Source organism: Aethalodelphis obliquidens, unplaced genomic scaffold (genome assembly GCF_003676395.1).
Source record: "Aethalodelphis obliquidens isolate GAN/ISIS:26980383/991018 unplaced genomic scaffold, ASM367639v1 scaffold31, whole genome shotgun sequence".
NCBI lineage: Eukaryota > Metazoa > Chordata > Mammalia > Artiodactyla > Delphinidae > Aethalodelphis > Aethalodelphis obliquidens.
The window spans coordinates 19,723,516-19,746,239 of NW_020837975.1; the positions used below are offsets into that span (position 1 = coordinate 19,723,516).

At 39.9% G+C, this 22,724-nt stretch overlaps 1 protein-coding gene across 1 annotated transcript in view; it reads left to right on the forward strand.

Annotated features, from left to right (window-relative positions):
* TFAP2D (transcription factor AP-2 delta) overlaps positions 1–16,947 on the forward strand; it is a 55,720-nt gene extending 38,773 nt beyond the window's left edge. The window contains exon 8 of the mRNA XM_027126820.1: positions 16,434–16,947. Within this exon, the coding sequence (XP_026982621.1) occupies positions 16,434–16,653 (220 nt within the window). The 3' untranslated portion in view covers positions 16,654–16,947. The remainder of the gene's footprint in view (positions 1–16,433) is intronic.
* Positions 16,948–22,724: the final 5,777 nt, after the last annotated feature.

Below are 22,724 nucleotides of genomic sequence, written 5' to 3' on the forward strand. Positions count from 1 at the left end.
AGCGGAGACTTGGGTTGCTTCTACCTCTTGGCTATTGTGAATAGTGCTGCTCTGAACATGGGTGTGCAAATATCTTTTGAAGATCCTGCTTTCAATTTTTTTTGGATATATGTCCATAAGTAGCATCACTATGTCTATGGTCATTCTATTTTTAATTTTTGAGAAAATGTCATATTGTTTTCCAATGTGCCTGCACCATTTTACATTCCCACCAACAGGGCACAGGGTTCTAATACCTCTACCTCTTGTTATTTACTGTTGTGATTTTATTTGCGGGGCAGATAGTAGCTATCCTAATGAGTGTGAGGTGATATCTCATTGAAGTTTTGATTTGCATTTCCATAATGATTATGATGTTAAGCATCTTTTAATATGCTTGTTGGCCATTTCTATGGCATCTTAGAAGAGCTCTTTATTCACATCCTTTGCCCATTTGTAAATCTGGTTATTTGCTTTTTGTTGTTGAGTTGTAGGAGTTCTTTATATATTCTGGATATTAACCCCATATTAGATATACAATTTGTAAATATCTTCTCCCACTCTGTAGGTTGACTTTTTATTCTGTTGTGTTCTTTGATGCACAGAGGTTTTTGATATAGTTCAATTTGCCTATTTTCATTTTTGTTGCCTGTGTTTTTGATGTTATATCCAGGAAATCCTTGCTATATCTAGTGTCATGAAGCTTTCCCCCAACTGTGTTTTCTTCTAAGAGTTTTAGAGTTTTAGGTCTTAGGTTTAGATCTTTGATCCATTTTGAGTTAATTTTTGTATATGGTGTAAGATGTGTCCAACTTTATTTTTTTTGCATGTCTTAAACAATATTCTTTTAAACAAAAGTTTTAAACATGGTTGACATTTCCAATTAAAATCCAAGTTTAAGTCTCCTGATGTAAACCGAATTTAAGTGTGTGTTTCTTTTGGTTTTTACTGTGTATTTATTAAAAGTAGCCTCAATAAAATATCTCAGTAGGACTGTAAAATCAGCTTGCTGCCTGACCTTGGAAAAATACCTCACACTTTAGAAGTGTAGCTCTTAAACCTGGGTTCATAGTGGGATTTCCCTTAGAGCTTTTTAAAAGTCTTGAGGCCAAAAAAAAAGCCAAAAAAAGAAGACAAAAGGGAATTCCCTGGCTGTCCAGTGGCTAGGATTCTGTGATTTCACTGCCGAGGACACGGGTTCGATCCCTGGTTGGGGGACTAAGATCCTGCAAGCTGCATGGCGTTGCCAAAAAAAAAAATCTTGAGGCCTGAAGTACACTTTTAAAGATCTAATTCAATAGGTCAAGTCTAGGATTGGACTCAGCCATCTGTATAATTTGCAAAATCTGAAGTTGATTCTGATAATTAGACAGCTTTAAGACTAGACAGCTCACAGTCCTAGGATATTCCAAGACTATTAGCTTCTTTTCCCTTGGAAGGAAAACATTTCTAATTCTTTTTTTTTTTTTGCGGTACGCGGGCCTCTCAGTGTTGTGGCCTCTCCCATTGCGGAGCACAGGCTCCGGACGCGCAGGCTCAGCGGCCATGGCTCACGGGCCTAGCCGCTCCGCGGCATGTGGGATCTTCCCGGACCAGGGCACGAACCTGTGTCCCCTGCATCGGCAGGCGGACTCTCAACCACTGCGCCACCAGGGAAACCTCTAATTCATTTTCAAAGTGACATTGAGAATTATGTAAAGTTCTGTCTTATACTCTAATGAATTAAAGAGATTCTACATCTATTATCCTGCTAATAATCTGGGTAACAATGTGTTAGCATGGAAGGTGTCTCTTTCATAATTTCCTACTGACGGTGGTAACTTTAATTTGATAGAAGCATCAGCTCAAGAGAAAAATGTGTTAGAAAGGAAACATATCACATCTGATGTTGCAAACAGTCCATTAGCAGAGTCTGATTTTCCACTGTTTTTGCTGAGTGCTGTCTGGGAAAGAAGTAAGGAGAGAGTGTGACTGGATAAGCATAGAGACGACTGTGATTAGTAGCATCCACTTGTGCTACTATTTTATTTCGTCAGAATCTCCTTCCCAGTGCAGACCACTTGAATTACATCTTCCAGGGTGGCTGATTTGGTACCTGGAGAACCATGGCTTACTTTCAGCAGATTGAATATGTCTAGGTAGAGCTAGGGAATGATCTGGCCTTGTAAAGCCCAGATAACTACTTCCAGTTTTCTGTGGTAACTGACATATCAGGGTGCTCTGGGAAACGGTGGGGAGAGTAGTGACCCTTCTCGTGACTGACTCACAGCCTGGAAAGCTGCTCGTTTCTATCAAAATGACAGGAGGCAGCTTTCTCCATTATTTATAATTTACTGAGTACCATCCAAAGTGTATATTGCTTTAGAGACCAGAGCAGACACCACAGCATCTACTGGAAAGGGGAAGACGATTGACTGAAATCTGCGGAAGTCCCCACAGACATAGTTCCCCGGAATGGTGATGACAATTAGACCAAGGTGGCGTGGGACTTCACGGACAGAACAGACCCAGCTCAGATGAAACCAGAGCCCTAATTTTCTGAAATGTTAGGAATTCCCTTCTTTGAGATCTCAAGAAATCTTAATTACTTTGCCCTTCTTTGTGTCTTATGTTCTCATAATATCCTTGAATCTAAAGTCAAGCAAAAGCACGTTGAACAACGTAAGTAAGGGGAGGAAGCTAGACTATTTTTAATGCTCAGTTCAGAGAAAACAACCTGTTGGGAAAATGAGGTTGTTTTCTTTGTCAACACCCACCTTGGGAGCATGGTATTTTACTGTTTCTTGTATTTTACTGTGCGAAGGGCAGGTGGTGCCAAGATGGCCAAAGGATTGTCCCATCTTTAAGTACTTCTGAAGTGGAAGACAGTTACATACAAAGACTTAAAATATAACATAGAGAGATTATAAGAGTGTTAAGTAGAGTGCAGGTAATTACCTGGGATAATTGGGAAAGGATTTCCCCCCCTTTTTTTTTACTGTAAATATTTTTTTATTGAAATATAGTTGATTTACAATACCATGTCAGTTTCAGGTGTACAGCACAGTGATTCAGTTTTACATACATATGTATCTTTTTTTTTTCAGATTCTTTTCCCTTATAGGTTATTGCAAAATAGTATAGTTCCCTGTGTTATACAGTAGGTCCTTGTAGGATTTCCTCTGTCTATCCACACAGTATGTGCCCAATACCTATATGTTACTAAGTGTAGAATACGATACTAACTCTGTTTTGTCTTGGATATATTCTCCTCTGGTTCATTCCCAGGGCCTTGGTGTTTTCATTGGACCATGGGCTGGGGAAGTGAAATGTTCAATGTGCTTAAATTCTTCTATTTGAGTCACAAAGTATACTGACATCACATCTTCTTAGAAATAGACCCTCCTACAACTCCCATAACGCTTTGGAAATAAGAAATGCATAGGCTGTCCCCGATGTCTGTGTTTGCTGGTGATTCAATTCTCCTCATTGATTCTCAGTGTTGGAAGGCCCCTTAAGTTCCCCACTCTCCTCCAACATTTGAATCTTCCCTCCAACATCCCTGTCAAGTTGTCACCCATCCCGGGCTCAATAACTTCCAGTGATAGGCTGCTCTTTTCGTGCCTTGGCATCCCTTCTATCTCTGACAACTCTATTAGCAATGCCTTCCCTCCGTTGGGCCAAGATCTGTCTCCCTAACATTCCCACTCCTTGGGGGCCCTATAGAGTCAGTTTAATCCTGCTTCCCTCCCAGTTTCTAGAGGCAGCGCTCATGTCTCTCTGAATTTTCTCTTCCTGGGCCGTTCATCCCCCTTCTCTTTGTGTTCTACGTATGACATGCATTCCAGTCAACGCAACTAGAATCTTCTGAGTGCTATGTGCTTGACAACACACTGAAGATAGGATGTGTGTCTCTATTTAAATGTGGACACGTCTTCTCCAAGGAGCCTAAGATGTGTATAGTTTTTGTTTTTTATTTTTTCATTTTCTTGGGATGGGAAAATGGTGGGGAAGGTAACCAGGAGTGGAGGATTTTATTAATCTTGTGAAAGCATTTTTAGTGTCAGAAGAGAAATAAAGAAATTTCAATTAAATCTCTAACCCCAAAAGAAAACATCGTAAAATAAATTACATGCCTAGGCTTAGATTTAAGAAACAGAATTATTGACCCCTTCAGGATGTTCTGCCAGTTCAAGGGGACTTCGAAGACCATTTTATTTAAGAATGTTGGAAATAATAGGCCTGAATTGTGAAGGAAAAAAAATCCTATGTTTTCCACACTGAAGCTCCTTTATGTAAGGCTGAAATTAAACTTTAAAACTTTAACCTAGACTCCAAAAGTGCACTTACATTCTCAACTTCAAAGAAAAAACATACCTGTAAGTGGTCTTATTCACTACTTAAATAAAAAAGGACAGCCTGTATTTACATAAGAGAAAAAAACCTCTTTCCCTTGAAGTAAAACTTTCAATAGAAAAAAACTGTAGACTATAAAACAGGCAACAGTTTTCACTTCCTTAGCAGGTAAGTGGGACCATGATGCCCTTCTTGCATGAATCTACATTAAATTACTTACCTTTACTTAACGTTAAGCAAGAAATTAAAGTGTAAATCAGTTGCCAGTATTTATTGTCCTTCACAAAGTGCGTGGCCCCAAACCAAATGCTGCAGGAGATATGAACATAAAAACATCTATTGCAGGTGATTTGATGACATTTTAATGGAGTTTTAGGTTCAGCACATAGGAGACTGGTAATTCAAACAAGAGAAACCAGAAGCAACTGTTTCTAATAAAAATTTGCAAACATTGTCCCCTAACAATTACATGTGAATAATTTGGTAAATTTGTATTTAAATAATTTCTATCTTTGTTGATCTGTGGGTTGGGGGAGAGACAGCACGAAATCATGGGAAATACTCAGAATGGATGTCAGGGCGTCTAGCTCTGTCTCCTCTCGGTTTCCGGCTGGAAGTGTGGATTTAGAGAAGACATTTACCAGTCTGGCCTCTGCAGGTTCATCTGTAACTTGACAACAGTTAAGCTGGATGATCTTGAAGGCTCCTTCTAAGCTTCTTTATTCCATTCTCCATTTACTGCTCAGTCAATCATTTATGCTGTGTTTCCATGTGATCTCACTTCCTCTCTTTATGTTTTAGCAACTTGTTCATTTAAAAAAGTCAACAGCTGATGGAAACTATATATTTGGTGGTGAGCACACTGTTGTATATACAGAAGTAGAAATATAATGTGCACATGAAACTTACATAATGTTATAAACCAAGGTTACTTCAATAAAAAAATTTCCCCAGAAGTCAACAGTTGACTAAATTCATCTAAGAGAGCACGAGTCCTCAGCTTAGCATTTTCCTTCCCCTCTTCTACAAAGAAAATATGAATTGTCTGATAGGGAGAAATATAAGGACATGGTTAATTTATCCCCAAAAGCTCTATTTCCATATGTAAAAAATAGGGTGGAGATATCAAAAAAAAATGTCTTTACCTTCAAAAAATTGACTTGGATGTGATTGACTTTGGTCTCCCCAATGTGTGTGCAATGATTATACCCTGAGCTTCCTTTGCTAATGAGATGGAGTGAAGTAAAATGGAATCACAAGGACTCAATCCCTTTGGGACCTCAGAGTAAGTGGCTGAGAAAAACAGGAGAAACGTGACCTTAGAGTGATGGATAGGCAATCACGTCTCCCAACCTGGCAGAGGTTCAGGACAGTCATAAATGCACTTCTCCAAAGTGAGTTTCACAGTCCCATGAGCTGCTCCTTGAAAGTGTGTCATGGTCAAGTGTTTTTTTTGACTCAAGAAACCCTACCATACTCCTCTAGAGGTACGCCAACGCAATTGGCATATTATAAGCTCCCAAAACTGTTTTTGAATGGAAGGAATGCTTAGCTTCCTGTCTCCAAAACTTGATCACAGAAACTGTTTTTTTCTCAGAATACCTATTAACATTCCATGGAACTAAGGCTCTGCAGAAGTTCTTGGGGGAAATGCTGGAAAAGTTCATCTTCCTCTTTTACCCAGGGAGGTTAGCCAACCCGGTATTTAGGTGTCATTTCTTGGCTCTAAGGGAACATGCCTAACTCCCTAGCTACATTTAAACTATTCAGTACTGTTTCTAAAATACTGATGTTTTGGACCCATCCCAAACCAATTAAATCAGGATCTCTGGGGTGGGACCCGCACGTTGGCATTTTTTTAAATAAACTCCCTGGGTGATTCTTGCATGTATCTAGGGTTGCGAACCACCAGCTAAAGAAACCATAGAACATTTGTGGGTGCTGACAAGGCCTTGCTAACAAGTGAGTTGCTACTCACTACCAGAGAACCATATACCTTAATTATGCACCTCAATTAAACTCCATGTTAAAAGCCCTGGGGGCTAGGGGATAATATAATTTATGTAGAAAATAAGCACAATCAGTCAGTTTCCTTTTTCTCTGCTTCCTCAACCAGTTTGGCTAGAAAGGATAGATGCCATCAAGTTCTGGGTGCTTAAGACCCAGCTGCTTTCCTCAGGCTGAGGTCTCTTCCCATGACCTATATTCAGGAGTTGTGCCACTTCAGAGAGATGAAGCATCTTCCCCTCATGGTTCTGAAAAGAACTAAGGTTTTGCAGAGAAGCCCCACAGTCCTTTGCTGGTGTTCTCCAGGGTCTGTCTCCCAGCCTCCTGCCCTCATGGCTGTTCTCATGAGTGGAAGAAGGCATTTTTCCATCTGCCACCTAAAAGAGTAGTGAGGAGTACAGACTGAGCCTCAGGCTACAGTTGGACCTAAACCTGCAGTCTCTGAATAATCCAGGAGAGAAGGAAAAGGAGGCTTGTCTTCCCTTTAAATCTTGCTGCCTGCATGCCTCCCAGAGGCCGGAAAGCAGAACTGAGGTTGATAACAGTGGCATCTCTATGCTATTCGGAAAATCAAAGGTACATGAGACCAAACGCCCACTGGAATGATGCAACATAACAAAATAATAGGAACAATAGCCCAAACTATTTCAACCTTTACACACACCAAAAACTTCTCCAGATAGAAAGTTGAAATTTGACAAAGAAAAATCAGCTTTTGCTTTAATTATCTAAATGATGATGGTAGAGTATTTTCTCTTGATTTTCAGTCTTCTAGCTTGTAGTATAATAGTATCTACTACTTCCAGCTTTTTGTATCCCAAAAGAAAGCTAGAAGAATCCGTCCTTAGTTGTCAGACACAACTGAGTGAGGCAGTCCTCAGTGGCAAATAGGAATGAGACTTTTATTTTCCTTTTAATCCTGTTAAATCAGTGTTCCCTTAGTAGGTGGAAAGGATGTGTTTGAGCCCAGGCCCAACTCTTTTTTTTAAGTTCAAGTACAGTTGACTTACAATATTATATTAGTTTCACGTGTACAGCACAGTGATTCAGTATTTTTACAGATTATACTTTATTAAATGTTATTATAAGATAATGACTGTAATTCCCTGTGCTCTACAGTATATCCTTGTTGCTTATCTATTTTATACAAAGTAGTTTTATCTCTTAATCCTATAACCCTAACTTGCCCCTCCCCCCTTCCCTGTACCCTCTGGTAACCACTAGTTTGTTTTCTGTATCTGTGAGTCTGTTTCTGTTTTGCTATAGTCATCCGTTTGTATTATTTTTTAGATTCCACATACAAGTGATTTCATACAGTATTTGTCTTTCTCTGTCTAATTTGTTTCACTAAGCATGATATTCTCTAGGTTCATCCACGTTGCTGCAAATGGGAGGTTTTAATTTTGTGTGTGTGGCTAATACATACCACATCTTCTTGGTCCATTTGTCTGTTGATGGACAGTTGGGTTGCTTCCATATGTTGGCAATTATAAATAATGATGCTATGAACATTGGGGTACATGTATCTTTTTGCACCAGTGCTCTCGTTTTTTTTTTTCTGGATATATACCCAGGAGTGGAATTGCTGGATCATACTGATAGCTCTATTTTTAGTTTTTTGAGAAACCTCCATATGGTTTTCCACCAATTTACATTCCCATCAATAGTGTATAAGGGTTTCCTTTTCTCCACATCATCACCAGCATTTGTTATTTGCAGACTTTTTGATGATAGCCATTCTGACAGGTGTGGGGTGATGTCTCATTGTTGTTTTGATTTGAATTGCTCTAATAATTAGCAATGTTGAGCATCTTTTCATGTGCCAGGCCCAACTCTTGCCAAGATAGGAAGAATTCAGGGGAAGATTCCATAGGAATTTGCTTTAGGCTATGTTTTAGAAAATTGCCTGAGTGGTTTAATTTGAATTCGTTTAGACAAATCAATTAAAGTAATGATAAAACATTTCCAAAGGACAATTAGAGCAATATGGAAACAGCTTTGTACCACGTCTCTAGCGGACAAGAGAGCTGGTGAAATGTAAACCATATTTACTTAGATTAAGGAAAGTTAAGCAGCTCTTGTTCCTCTGGTATATGTTCATTCAGAATCCTATATTAACCTATATTCCAAGTAAGCACTGAAGCTTTGGAGAGTCTAAAGATAAATACGTAAGGCCTTGTCCACAAGCAAAAGAAATTCATTTAGCCAGAGGTCACAGGGAGTTTGTGAAATTTCTATTATAATTCCTCATCATTAATGTCAAATAGTTTGTAAGTATAAATACTGTTGGAGGGGCTTCCCTGGTGGCACAGTGGTTGAGAGTCCGCCTGCCGATGCAGGGGATACGGGTTCGTGCCCCGGTCCGGGAAGATCCCACATGCCGCAGAGCGGCTGGGCCCGTGAGTCATGGCCGCTGGGCCTGCGTGTCCAGAGCCTGTGCTCCGCAACGGGAGAGGCCACAACAGTGAGAGGCCTGCGTACCGCAAAAAATAAATAAATAAATAAATAAATAAATAAATAAATACTGCTGGAGTTAAAGATGGGTTGTTAATAACACCTTATTAGCAAAATTACACAGGGAAAAAGGAGAAAGGATTATAATTTATTCTTTTTCAAATAGCAATCTCTTTTCTACCATCCTCTATTTCCTGTTTCATTTCTGTCTCAATTTCTTCATTTTTAATCCCACTGATAGAGAATACATTTTGAACTGTTGCAGTATATTTTCCTTTAAAAAGTTAAAATCTATATCTATAGGACGTATCCAGGTTAATAAAAACAGTGTTAAGTCAACAACATGTACATGTGCACGCACACTCAAACAAACACCATCTCCCTAGAAAGGGTGGTTCTACCCTGTGGTATCTCTCCAGCTGCTGAGATGTGAACACACTTTAACACTTAGGGGGAAAGTCAAAGTAGAGCTTCACCTCTGGATCCAGCAAACAGCCAATTTGAAGAGATGGTTTATGTGGAAGAAAGATGCTCTAAAGAATGTTAATTAGGAAGTCTAGCAAAATAGGAGTTTTTAAAACCACGAATAAAATTAAGAAGATGACTGTTAAATATAAGTTACATTTTCTAGAACATCAGGTGCGTAAACTTCAACAGTCTGGATTTTCTCAGCAGGTGTCTGTCAGAACCCTGCTCCTCAGGGTGAAATAGGAAAATTAAATCAATGAGCTGGAATCTGCTTAGACAGAGAGAGAATAGTTCAAGGTAAATGGAGTTCTAAGCCTGAAGAGCTATGATCTGAAGCTCACATTTTGATCCTCCCTTTATGGTTTAGACTTACTGATTTGGTGTGCCTTTTCCCTAAGAATTGCTTGAGTCAACTCTCTCCCTCTCTCAACATACTGCAAACAGATATGTTTTCCTTAATCTTTCCTAAATTTCACATCATTGATTTAGCCCACCAACTAAGCTTTTTACCACGTGAAGGTATTTCAGCACTTTGGTTCTGCTAACCAGTGCAGGAATTTTTCTCTCTGTTTTAATACCAGCCATTAAGTTACAAATCCATGACGCTGTCAATCACGTTGTCAATTAAGATGGGGAGGAGAGTGGGATTAATGGGAAAGTCTTGCAGCACTCCACTGGAAACTGAGGACCCTTTAGCCCTTGTTAACTCAATTATTACTGAAGCCATGCAGCATTTCAGCGATCACTTCTATTTCTTAAATATTAGCCCTTAAGTTAGTAATAACCCATTACATGAACAAATTGCAATAATCCCATTCAATGGAATACCTACCAGCAATAAAAAGAAATAATCTATTGATAAACACCAAAACATGGATGAACCTCAAAATTATTAGGCAAAGTGAAAACAGACAGTCATAAAGGTCTATAGACTTCATGATTCAATTTATACGACATTCGGGGGAAAAAGTAAAAACTATAGAGATAGAAATTAGAACACTGATTCCCAAGATCTGGGGGTGGGGAAAGTGCATTGACCGAAAGGGATCACGAGAAAACGTTTTGGGTAATGGTGGTCATTACACAACTGTATGGGTTTGTCAAAATTCAACGAACTATATACCTAAAAGGGCTAATATTATCGTATGTAAATTTAAAGTCGATATACCTGATTTTTTAATATATCCCATTTTAAGAAATTCGTTAAGGACTAATTAAATGTAATTTAATAACCTAGAATTTCTAAAATCTGTCTCTTTTCTCCTGCTTTAATTATTAAGGCACGTTACTCTGTTCCATTTCACTACTTCCTCCCCATTTTCCATGAGTTTTAAAGGTTACCTAACCACTCAAGTGTCTCAGAAACACATGCCTCTGTTTTCTTGATCCTGAAATAGGAGTTTCCTATACTTGAAAAAAAAAGTTGCAGTTCCATTAATACCATTGCCAGTTTTAAAGATTAAACTCTTTGAAAAGAAAACTAAGTTTCTTAATTACCATTGAATCTTTCACTTGCTAACGTAGCACTCTCTCCCCCAGGCCTCTCTCTTCATTGTTCCTCTTCCTCATTCTTGGAACAGAACTTCAAACTAAATCCTATAGGCCTGGGCAACAGAGTCTCCTGAATGAAACCGAGGAAACTTTAGCCTTTGCTAAGTCAATTATTCCATACACGGGAGTCCCACCTCTTCATCCTCAAGGCTGCTGCCTCCTGGAAATGATAAATGCCCAGATGCTGGCAGCAGACGATGTCAGGTAGAGTGTAGGTTGACAATAGGAGCGCTCTACCTCAGTCCTGTTTGTTTTAGTTGTTGCTGTTGCCTGGTGGTTTGGTTTTATTTTGTAACAACCCTTCGTATTTTTCTTTTCTTAAGATTAGACTCTAACTTTCTTTTAAAATTTAATTTCATTTATTTATATTTTATTTTTGCCTGTGTTGGGTCTTCGTTGCTGCGCGTGGGCTTTTCTCTAGCTGTGGCGAGTGGGGGCTGCTCTTTGATGCGGTGTGCCAGCTTCTCACTGCGGTGGCTTCTCTTGTTGTGGATCATGGGCTCCAGACACACGGGCTTCAGTAGTTGTAGCACGCGGGCTCAGTAGTTGTGGCACTTGGGCTCTAGGGTGCGCGGGCTCAGTAGTTGTGGTGCACGGGCTTAGTTGCTCCGTGGCATGTGGGATCTTCCCAGACGAGGGATCAAACCCGTGTCCCCTGCATTGGCAGGCGGATTCTTAACCTTTGCACCACCAGGGAAGTCCAAGACTCTTACTTTTGATTACCAGTTTATGGTAAGAACTCAAGCCACAGATTGTTGGAGATACATATAACATCTTATTTGCCACTTACATTAAAATCTAGGATACTTCGATGATCACTTATACTCTAAGTGATATGGCTGCATATAGCTCCCACTTTGATGATGAGATCTTGCCCTCACTTATTTTCTTCCCATTGTCTTCTCCCATTGTTTTACACTTTTGGTGGGGAATGTTACTCCTTTCTCCTCAGAATTCTATTTAAGTTTTCTCATCACTTTGGCAAGTTTCTATCCTTTGGCAGGAGCACATCTTTTTCAATATCTTAATCAAGGGAACAGGAAACTAACTCCTTTTTTTCCAGTATCATCCAAGATACTTTGAAGGTTGAGTGATTTTTAGATTGGCTGAAAAAAAAAAAAAAAGAGGGAGGACAAACAAAGGTACACAAGCAGGAATGACCATCGTAGGTTTGAGGATAGAGAAGAGATAAGCCTTTCAAAAGTAAAATAATAGAACATATGATTATAAAGGGTGAAGGAAGGAGAGGTGGAAAATGCAAATACACTAAGAAATCTGATACAACATTTGTATTGTCTGCCACTGTTCAGCAAAATGTTTTAAACGTGGCATGAAGATGATACACCTAGAACAATGCTGATTGTCTCTCTAGCTTGTCTACTTGAGGACAAACTTTTAGATGAAGTTAAATTTAGAAGGACTTCCATATTTTGACAACCTACTTCAAACCATCATGGCTGCTGTTTAGCCCAGGTAATATTTACTTGTGAAATGCTCTCTGATATTAATCTGATGAAAATAGATGCAAATGCCAAATATAACTTAAAGATTAAATCTGTGGCTAAAAAATATTTTCTAAGGGCAAAAAAATGACCTTATCAAAGATTTTAGAGATTTGACTATAGTGTGTTACCTTACAGATAGATGACCTTAGTTTATTTTCTGTCTAGAACTGAAAATCAGCCTCTTCTTTCTGTTTTTCTCTTATTTTTCTGCAGACTCTACATTATCCCTTTTCTCCTTTTTGTATGTCACTGTGAATGAGATATATACCTATTTTTCTGGAATGGCTGGGGCTAAAAGAAAAACATGACGTTCCCAGAAATTCTTTTAATCATTCTGTGATTTCACATTTTGTTCTGTGCTGTTCTCATATAATATTAGATTAATTATTTAGATTCATAAACCTTACCGAAAACTGCTAGAACAGAGGCTATACCTTGCTTTTAGCATCATCCTATGTAGTGTTCCATGCATAATTTTGATGTGCAGGTCATGTGAAATCAAGGACATTAACAACATTTACATAATGTTTTTTATGCAGAATGATAACACTTCGAGTCCTTACTCTTTTTTTTGCGGTACGCGGGCCTCTCAGTGTTGTGGCCTCTCCCGTTGCGGAGCACAGGCTCCGGACGCGCAGGCTCAGTGGCCATGGCTCACGGGCCCAGCCGCTCCGCGGCATGTGGGATCTTCCCGGACCGGGGCACGAACCCGTGTCCCCTGCATCGGCAGGCGGACTCTCAACCACTGCGCCGCCAGGGAAGCCCAAGTCCTTACTTTTCTTATGTTGACTGTTTCACAGTTTGAGACTTATCTGTTGAGATAAGTGGTTTTTCAACATCTATAACCTTCTGTCATGTCCTTGGTTTTAAGAAGTGTGCCCTAAGCATTATACCAGTGAATTGAAGCTTAGTGCTGGAAAGAAACTTGCAGATGTTTTCGTCAGATTGTTGTCGTCTTACAAGGCTACATAACTTCCCACAAATCACACAGTGCCCAAGGTTGAAGGCAGTGTGAAGAACTCTGTGCAAGGAGGTCTCAATCCAGGGCAAAGGTGACAGTGCAGTTTACTAAAGACCAGATACATATTTTAGAAGTAAGGAAGGCCATCAGTCAAGAAGGGATGCCAGCCTGAGAATTTTTCATTATGGCAACCACTCTCCTCAACATGGAAAAGTAAAACATTTATACAGACACATCTACTTTGTATCTGGCCTTTTAGAACCCTGGTCTTAGACAGGAAAGTGAGGAGGAATGATCTTCCAGGTCTACAAGTCTGCCCATAGAACAAAGTTAAGTTAGAGAAGCTGAGCTAAAACTGCCAACAGAATGCGATTTCTCACAGAGAAGGTGTAAAACGCACCCACAGCCTGAGTGGAACATAGATAAGCACAGAGGCAGTACGGAATTTCTCAGGCAGATTATTTAACATTTCTGGATATCAGTTTCTTCACCTGTAAAATGGAAATAATAATACTTACTTCTTACAGTTGTTGACAGGATTTTGTGAGGGGGTACAGAATAAAGCAGTTAGAACAGGGCCTGGCATGTGGTCAGGACTCAAATATTGGCTATTAACCTTAATGTTTACCCAAGTGGAACTAAATTCTCTATATTCAGCCTAGATGAAAAGGGGAGTCACAACTGAGAGAACACGGCAATAGAGAGGAAAAACAAATTATCTAATGGTACGAGGAGCCCTGAACAGGAGTAAAACAAGAGAAAAGAGGCAGGTTTTGCCCAGGGCCAAGCATCTAGACACTAATAGATGGCTTCATTTGGTTCTTTTTTGCAAGTGCCGCCATGATTAGTTCTTCTAGCACTTCAGTTAATTCCATTTATGTCCTTCCTCCCTGATTAAGTCCTAAAACATTTGGATTCCCCTCTACTTATATCATTGGAGAAATAGAGCTGAAGTCAGTTTTCCTGCTCAGCAATGTGACGTATGCATACGCTTGAACTATGATGATGCCTTATATTACAAACTTTGGTATACATAGTTGGCAAAACACTGCCCAGTCTTGTTTTCTAAATAATTGGAGACTGAAATCTTGACTTGACTTGAAATTATGACTTAGGCATAGGGCAGGCTTTGTAAAATGTCTGGATGAAAGATGGTGGCAACCTATAAAATATAAAGGACATGCAGAAAAGTTTCCTCTCAGCATGAACGTTCCACAGCCAACAGTAGCTACCATTTATTGGAGCACTTCCTAAAAGTCTGGCATCGCCTTGAGTCTTCTGTGTGTATTAACAGAGCAACAACTCCATGTGCTAATCTTATTATTATCACCACTGAGGCATATCAATAGGCTGCCTGAGATCCTAAAGCCCTCATCTGCAATATTTTAAGATCTTGTAATTTTTGCCCCTAAAGATTACATACCCTGGGCTTCCCTGGTGGCGCAATGGTTGAGAGTCTGCCTGCCAATGCAGGGGACGCAGGTTCGTGCCCCGGTCCGGGAAGATCCCACATGCCGCGGAGCGGCTGGGCCCGTGAGCCATGGCCGCTGAGCCTGCGCGTCCGGAGCCTGTGCTCCGCAACGGGATAGGCCACAACAGTGAGAGGCCCGCGTACCACAAAAAAAAAAAAAAAAAAAAAGGTTACATACCCTAAGAAGGATAATTAGCTAGTTAACAGATTGTGAAGGATGGTACTATTTGATTTTAAAACTGCTAATGGGACTTTCCTGGTGGCGCAGTGGTCAAGAATCTGCCTGCCAATGCAGGGGACACGGGTTTGATCCCTGGTCCGGGAAGATCCCACATGCTGCGGAGCAACTAAGCCTGTGCGCCACAACTACTGAGCCCACTCCCCCTAGAACCCAAGTGCCACAACTACTGAAGCCTGCTTGCCTAGAGCCTGTGATCCACAGCAAGAGAAGCCACCACAATGAGAAGCCCATGCACCGCAACAAAGAGTAGCCCCCGCTTGCCACAGCTAGAGAAAGCCCGCACACAGCAACAAAGACTCAACGCAGCCAAAATAAATAAATAAAAATTGATTAATTTTAAAAACTGCTAATATCACAATAACTGAACAACCTAGGGCTTGTAAGCAATTAATGGCTTCATATATTGAATATACAGTATATATGTCATGCTATTTATAGATAGATATAATATATGCATGATATATGTCAGTCATGTTTTTCTATATTTTACAAGATATGAGTTATGGGGAGAACCTGGCAGTGTCACTTCAGAAACAATGGACGCAAATGAACCATCTGGGTGGGTTTTGTTCACAGAAAGAATGAATCTACACTCATGTATTTGTTCAGCTAGAGATGCTATTTGTTGTGGTTGGAAGGGCTACCGACGCTGAAGTTGCTCCACCCCTCCCTATGCTGGCTCACTAGTTATGATTATTAATGAATTAGTCAGCTGCGGAAACCCCCAAAAAGAGTGGCTTGCATTAGGTAGAATTTTATTTTTCTCTCATTTAGGAGACTGGAGGTGAGTAGGTTCCTGCCGTCTTGTTTTGTCCTCAGCTGCACAGCTCCATAGCTATTTTGAGAGGAAATAGAAGGCACACCCTTTCCTTTGAAGCAGGTGGGAATTGCAAACATCACTTCCTCTGTGGTCTATAGTGGAAGGATTAGCTCTGTGTCTAAACAGCGGCGAGGAAAGCTTGGGAATGTTGTCTCCAGCGGGATGGCCTTGTGCCCAGATAGAACTCCATAACCTCGAAGAAGAGAAGAATGAAGTTAGAGGAGCAGCTAAACCCCAGGCACACTCAGCCAATTTTGATCTCTTCTCGTGTGATATATGCTTATATAAGCATACGTGCCATTCTTAAAAACGAGATGATTCCCACACAATAGAAAGTTGTATTTTCTGGCTTTCTTAATGAGATCGAGACTCAGAGTTAAGTCGTGCGTTAAACACTCAGAGCTGCTAATTATTAGTGCCTATCAAGTCTATCAGTGACGATTTCTTGCAGATAGTCCCTGAATTTCTTATTGTTCAGAGCAATACATTGACTTGCGTCTACCTTCCACAATGCTTGGCGCCGTTTCAGATCACAATAAATGCCTGTTTAATGGACTGTTCTGGATTAAATGGGGGGATCTGTTGCCCCGTATCATACTGTAAATTGCTCATCTCTTTTTCCTACCGCTTCTCATTTCCAGTTTGATCACTCATGGCTTTGGGACCCCAGCAATATGCGCAGCCCTAAGCACTTTCCAAACAGTCCTCAGTGAAATGCTAAACTACTTGGAAAAACACACTACTCACAAAAATGGCGGAGCGGCGGATTCTGGCCAAGGACATGGCACCTCGGAGAAAGCCCCCCTGCGGAAAACTTCAGAGGCTGCTGTGAAAGAGGGCAAAACAGAAAAGACAGACTAGCTACATCAAACAGAATCTATTTCCAGAGAGTCTTGCTGCTGATATTTTTTCTAATATATATATCATTGAGGGTGATTAATCTTCAGTGGACCAAATCTCTGCCCTCCCCCAACCCTCCATAAAAAACAAAAATGGAAATGAAACAAAAAAGGACAAAACCAAAAAAAAAAAAAGACAAAAAAAAAAAAAGGAAAAGAGCAGTGTAACTGTGTGATGAAATTGTCACTTTTTAATTTTATGTTATGATAAACTCCTTTTGTGCACGTAATTTATTGTTCCGAATTATATACATCACAGTTTTTAAGCACTTCTGGACTTTGGAGAGGCAGCACATGCTTTTTCACATCTAACTGTTGCACTTTCTTATCCAACTCTGTAGTTAGGGATCAGAAAGCATGACCAAACTGGACTCCACCACCAGCGCATACAGCGCCAGTCTTTCTTGACTTAATCCCCTATAACAAAACAGTGCCTCTTTCCATTAAATAGACCAATCTGGCAATCAATCCATCAATAAATGCTCTGGGAACTGAAAAGGGCAGTCATGAATCTCTGTCCTGTGAATTGACAGCAATTTAAAAATTTCGGTCACCGCTAACCCACTTAACTACCAGTGCCTTGGTGGTATTTAAAAATTCCAGAAAACTCTGTCCCCTCTTTGTGTGACTATTCCACCCCACCCTAGGTCCATTTTTTAAAGAAGAGACTCAGCAGAATATTGAAGAGAAAAAAGATGACCTCTCCTATCCATTCTCCTCACTTCCCCAACCTAACTGTTCAAGGAAACAGACTGCATATACTGGGTCAGGGCAGGCTGGATATAGGAAAGGGTAGCTTTGCCACTTGGGGTCCTGACGGAAAGCTGTGGTATTGTCGTGCCTGGAAAAGCAAGGGAATAGGAACAGCGATCTTTCCAGGAAGCCCTGCCCCTCAGAGACAGAAGAGGAGCCCAGGCAACTAGTGGAGGCCCCTCAAAGTGTTAGCGGCCAATGATTGTATGGTTAAAATGACAGCCGTTATTCTTTTTCTACTTTTGTGATTCTGCTACCTGCCCGATAGCTGTGTTCTAAACCGTTAGAGGCACAGAAGCATTCAGGTCTGTGTTCAATAAAGAAAACAAAAACAATGATCAGAGAAGGCTTTTGCTTTTAAGATGCTTCCTTTTTTCATAGCTTGTTCTTAAGCTTTATTGTCCTGTAGTTATAATACTGAAAACAAGAGGTTCCTGGCTGCAAAGGCCAAGGGCTAATTGAATGAAAGTTCAGACCATTAAAACTTGAATGTGTCAAGAAACCTGACTGGTACCACATTGTATTAACCTTTCTACTGTTAACAGTTTTCAAAGTTCTAAGCAAATAAAGATGTAGGTCATCGTCTATGAAAAAAATCATTTAAAAAATATGTGGACTCCAGACATCGTTTAGCATGAAAATATTCTCCTCTCGTTAACATATATCAATTACTTTCAGAATGTCTCTGCCACATTATAACCCGATGAGGAATATTATTATTTTTTTAATTGAGAGAAAATTGCTTAAGAATTTTCATCAAGAGATCACAGAAAATATTTTTACCTAACAATAATTCTTAAAATCATTCGACTTTTATCTTCAATCTTATACAGAAAAGAGGAACATAATCAATGAATATCTAAATTTTCTAGACTAAATTCAGTTAACAAAACACACTAGTAAGGAATTCTATAATAAAGGGGTTTTATAGTTACACAGTAGAAGAATTTAAAATAAAGAAAATGTAAAAGTAATGAATTGTGACTTCATGAGTTTATCTAGTTCCATTTTTTAAATTTTACCGTTATTCATGGCTTTAAATTTTTTTGAAATAAAATAGAATAAAGCTGAGATTCTGCTGCAGTTCCAAATTTCATCACAAAATAAATTGTTTCCATTTACATGAAAATTCTCATACTGTAAAATATACATGTGAAACAAAAATGAATATTTCAGTTTAATAAGTAGTAGGAAAGCTATATACACATAATGTGGGCTACTAATATTTCCTTAATGAAATTTCCACATTGACTTTTATTCCTTTTATTATTAACAATACATATGTATTTAATATGGCATTTTCATATGCATATCTGCTAAGTACTTAATGTAGTTATATACCATGTCAAATGTTTACCCATAATCAGATAAAAAATTAGATCTGGCTTATAGTACCAGCTTACTTCTCAACCCATAGTTGTGACTAGTTGGGGTTCTTAACACCTCAATGGGGTGTTATTATTTATTAGCCTTGGAAACAGAAGTATAACTATAACTACAGTGCATATTATTTACCAGGATTTTGGGTGTCTTCAGAGCCTTAAATGGACAGCACCCATCATTTAACTTAACCAGCCATTAGGACATAAGTGAATTAATGGACTGGTCATGTTTAGAGTAATTATTTATTATCATATTTAATAGACATTGTTAACCTACCTACTTTTGCCTTGTATATAAGGTACTCAACACTTTTTAAATAAATGAGTAAATGAATGTGTGTGTGTTCTTTGTCCAAAGTGGGCCAAAGGACCTTTTACTTTTGATTTTTTTTTTTTTTTTGATACCCATTGCTTCAATCTGGCTGGCTTCTTCCATGGTAATTTATGGATAACACATTTTAATGAACAGGGAAATATTTCCACTCTATCACATTAGTTGCAACTAGATGCATTTAATATAAAACAATAAAAACAAGTAGGTAAGTATCATAATTTCAACAAAAGTAAAGTTATAATTGTTATCAGTATCATAGTTTATAGTTAAGGAAGGTAGGTCACCAAAATCTGATTTTCAGTGTTACAGTCAATAATAAAGCAATGAAAAAGCTTTCCAGATTAACTACCACTGGCCAAGACAATTTGTCCAAACCTCTCATACTTACTCAAAATTAATATACTTAAACTTAGGAAAAATTGAGTCAAACTCCTATAAAAAGAAATGTTCATTTTAAGGCTGTTTCAATAACCAATTTAAATGCCACTTCTATGGCTATTTCACTAGAGTTACCATTTGACTTAAGTTTGGTGGTTCTCGAAAAATAAAGGAAAACTGAATTATTCTATATCTTCTTCTCTGGAAAGATCAGATTCCTGGGAAGATGCCTAGTCTATTCTCCTGCACCCTTCTTTTCAGATGCTTTAAAAATGGGTAATTCTTTCTGGCTTTGCAGTTCCTTTTTCCTTTCCCTTCTTTGAGGGTGTGTTTTCTTCACTGTCTAAGACAGAACATGACCCTCTAGCACCTATGAGTATCCTGACCCTAGTGTGACAGTGATTAGAATTTGACTTTTGTCACCTGGCGCTTTTAAAGTAAATGTGTCAATGAATTATCCTTGTTAAAATGAGTAAAACAATATAATTTCATTACCCTATATTTTCTTCCTTTTGGGCTTCTTTGGAGGCATTTTTGACCAGTGCAATTTTTTCTTTTCTTTTTTTTTTTTTTTTTTTGCGGTATGCGGGCCTCTCACTGTTGTGGCCTCTCCGCGTTGCGGAGCACAGGCTCCGGACGCGCAGGCTCAGTGGCCATGGCTCACGGGCCCAGCCGCTCCGCAGCATGTGGGATCTTCCCGGACCGGGGCACGAACCCGTGTCCCCTGCATCGGCAGGCGGACTCTCAACCACTGCGCCACCAGGGAAGCCCAACCAGTGCAATTTTTAAAATGTATCAGCATCCTTTACACAATGAATATGCCATCTCCCTACGTAGGCCAGGTCAATATATGAGAGGTGGCCTGACATAGTGACTAAGAGCGTAGACTCTAAAGCCAAATAACCTGGGTTCAAATCATGGATCTTTCGTTTGCTTCTGTGTGGCCTTGGGCAAATCGCTGAACCTCTCTGGGTCTCCATTTCTCCATCTGTAAAATAAGGATAATAATAGATACCTACTCACAGAACTACTGTCAGAATCAGAGTTAATATATATAAATTGCTAAGAGCAGAATAGGGGCATGGTTAGTGCTATGTGAGTGTTAGCTATTGTCATTAATACTTAGAGTTGGGACAAACCATATTTTTTATCTAGATATCAGTTTCTCCTCAGTTTGTTGAATCCTTCCTATATGTCAGGCTCTGTCTTAGAGACTGAAGATAAAGCGAGGAATACAGCATTTTTCTTATGAGTTTCTCGCAGTCTCCTATGAAGATCCCAGCCATTATAATATGGTAAGTGCCCTGATGTAAATGTGCACGAGTTATCCCAACACAAACCAGACCCAGGTCCTGGGAACTGAGGGGAGGAGAGGGGAGAGGGAGAAATCAAAGGAGGGGTTGTAAAGGTGGAAGGGAAGGGAAAGGTGGAAACCAGGAAGAGGAGACTTTACGGTTCTGGGCGAATTAAAAATATTTGGGGCAGGATGTGATTTTGAAAACTAACCAATGCCATTTATATTTCTGGTTATTCCTATACCTCTGCTCCATTTTCGAGGGCACCTAACATTTTGTCCATACTGCCTCAGGGAAGGAACTTGACCCAAGGGAATGCAGGCAACAAAGGAATTGAACTTTTATACAAGTTCTCAGTTTCAAAATCCTAGGCCTTAAGGAGGACTTGAGGTTTAAAAGTATATCAGTCCGGACCTTTTTCCTTCCTCCGCACACACACACACACACACACACACACACACGGAGACACACACACACGGAGACACAGACACAGACACATTGGAGCCCATAAAACAGTTCCCAGTTTGGTGAAAGAAGGAGAGGATTAAAGAAGAATTGAAGAAAGGGTAGCTATCGTTGCATCTCTCTGAGAAGGGGCCACATCCTGGGGGTGCGTCTGGTGATGGAGGGAACCACGTCTTCACCCCAGAGGAAGGTCCAGGGAGGAAGCCCACCCAGCATCATGCAGAAGCAGAGGTGCTGTCTATGTGGGGTGTGTCTAGGCAGATGGTTCTCAGACAACCTCACAGGGTTTTTCCAAAGGAGATTCTCTCAACATGGCCTGGAGAGACCAGGATGATGTGTGTGGGAGCAGAAAACAAAGAAGCAGCTATTCCTGCAATCCATAGAGATATAGCAAAAAAAAAAGGGTATTTCAGGCCCACCCAGAAGCAACCCAGGTAGCACGCAAGCAATGCAGGTTGGACCCACGTACACACAGGAGGAACATGACACATATGACAATCAAAGACCAGATGGGATATTCAGATGTACCACTTGGAGTCCAGTCAGGAGGACAAAAACCTTTTTAGGGATTTCAAAGAGAGAGGATTTAATAAAGATAACAGGTGAAACAGGTGTCAGAAAGTTGAAAGAGGAGAAAATGAGACACTGAATCACCCAAATACTAGTAATTTGAAAAAGTAGTGACCACCCTATAGATGAGAGAACAAAAGGAAAGAGGTGAGGTTACCTGAATCTGGGAGCTTGGAAGAGGGCATCCCCCTCCCCACAGTTGTTGCTTGAATGTCTGAGATTAATGCTGGTGGTACCTCTGAGGGGGTAGAGTTTGGCTAATGCTGGGATTGCAAAGAAGCTGGAGGCTAGAGCCATAACCTTCCTATTCTGCTGGAGGGTTGGGGACAGGAATCGGAAATACCTGGAGCATCTTTCTGTCTCCTCTTCCTTCGAATTCTGAGCAGTATCTCCCATTGTCAGAACCTAATTAGAAGCTTGCTGGCAAAGGGTTATGAGAAAGATAGTTTCAGAAAGGCAATACAGAAAGGTGGGCATCTCTGCAGCTGCCAGTGTCCACAGATGGCGATCCAGGCCACATGGTCCCCCACACAGTTTGGTGGTACATAAACCTTCTCCACCCAGTTCTGGGACACAGATGCAAACCAAGAGGACCCTGAATGGACTGAGATAAAATTTCTGCCACGTTTAAAATGAAGGCTCAAATATATATAAAATAAAGTGACATTTCTCATATATCCAAATTGACACAAAGGCATTCATACCTACTACTTTTAAAAACTGTATTTCAGCTACTTCCCATGTGCATCGCAGAGGATTCAAAAGGACCAAGACACTTAAGAAAATTTGAAATAACCCCCCATAAAAGGCAGAAAAAAATAAAAATAAGTAGGGCTTCCCTGGTGGCGCAGTGGTT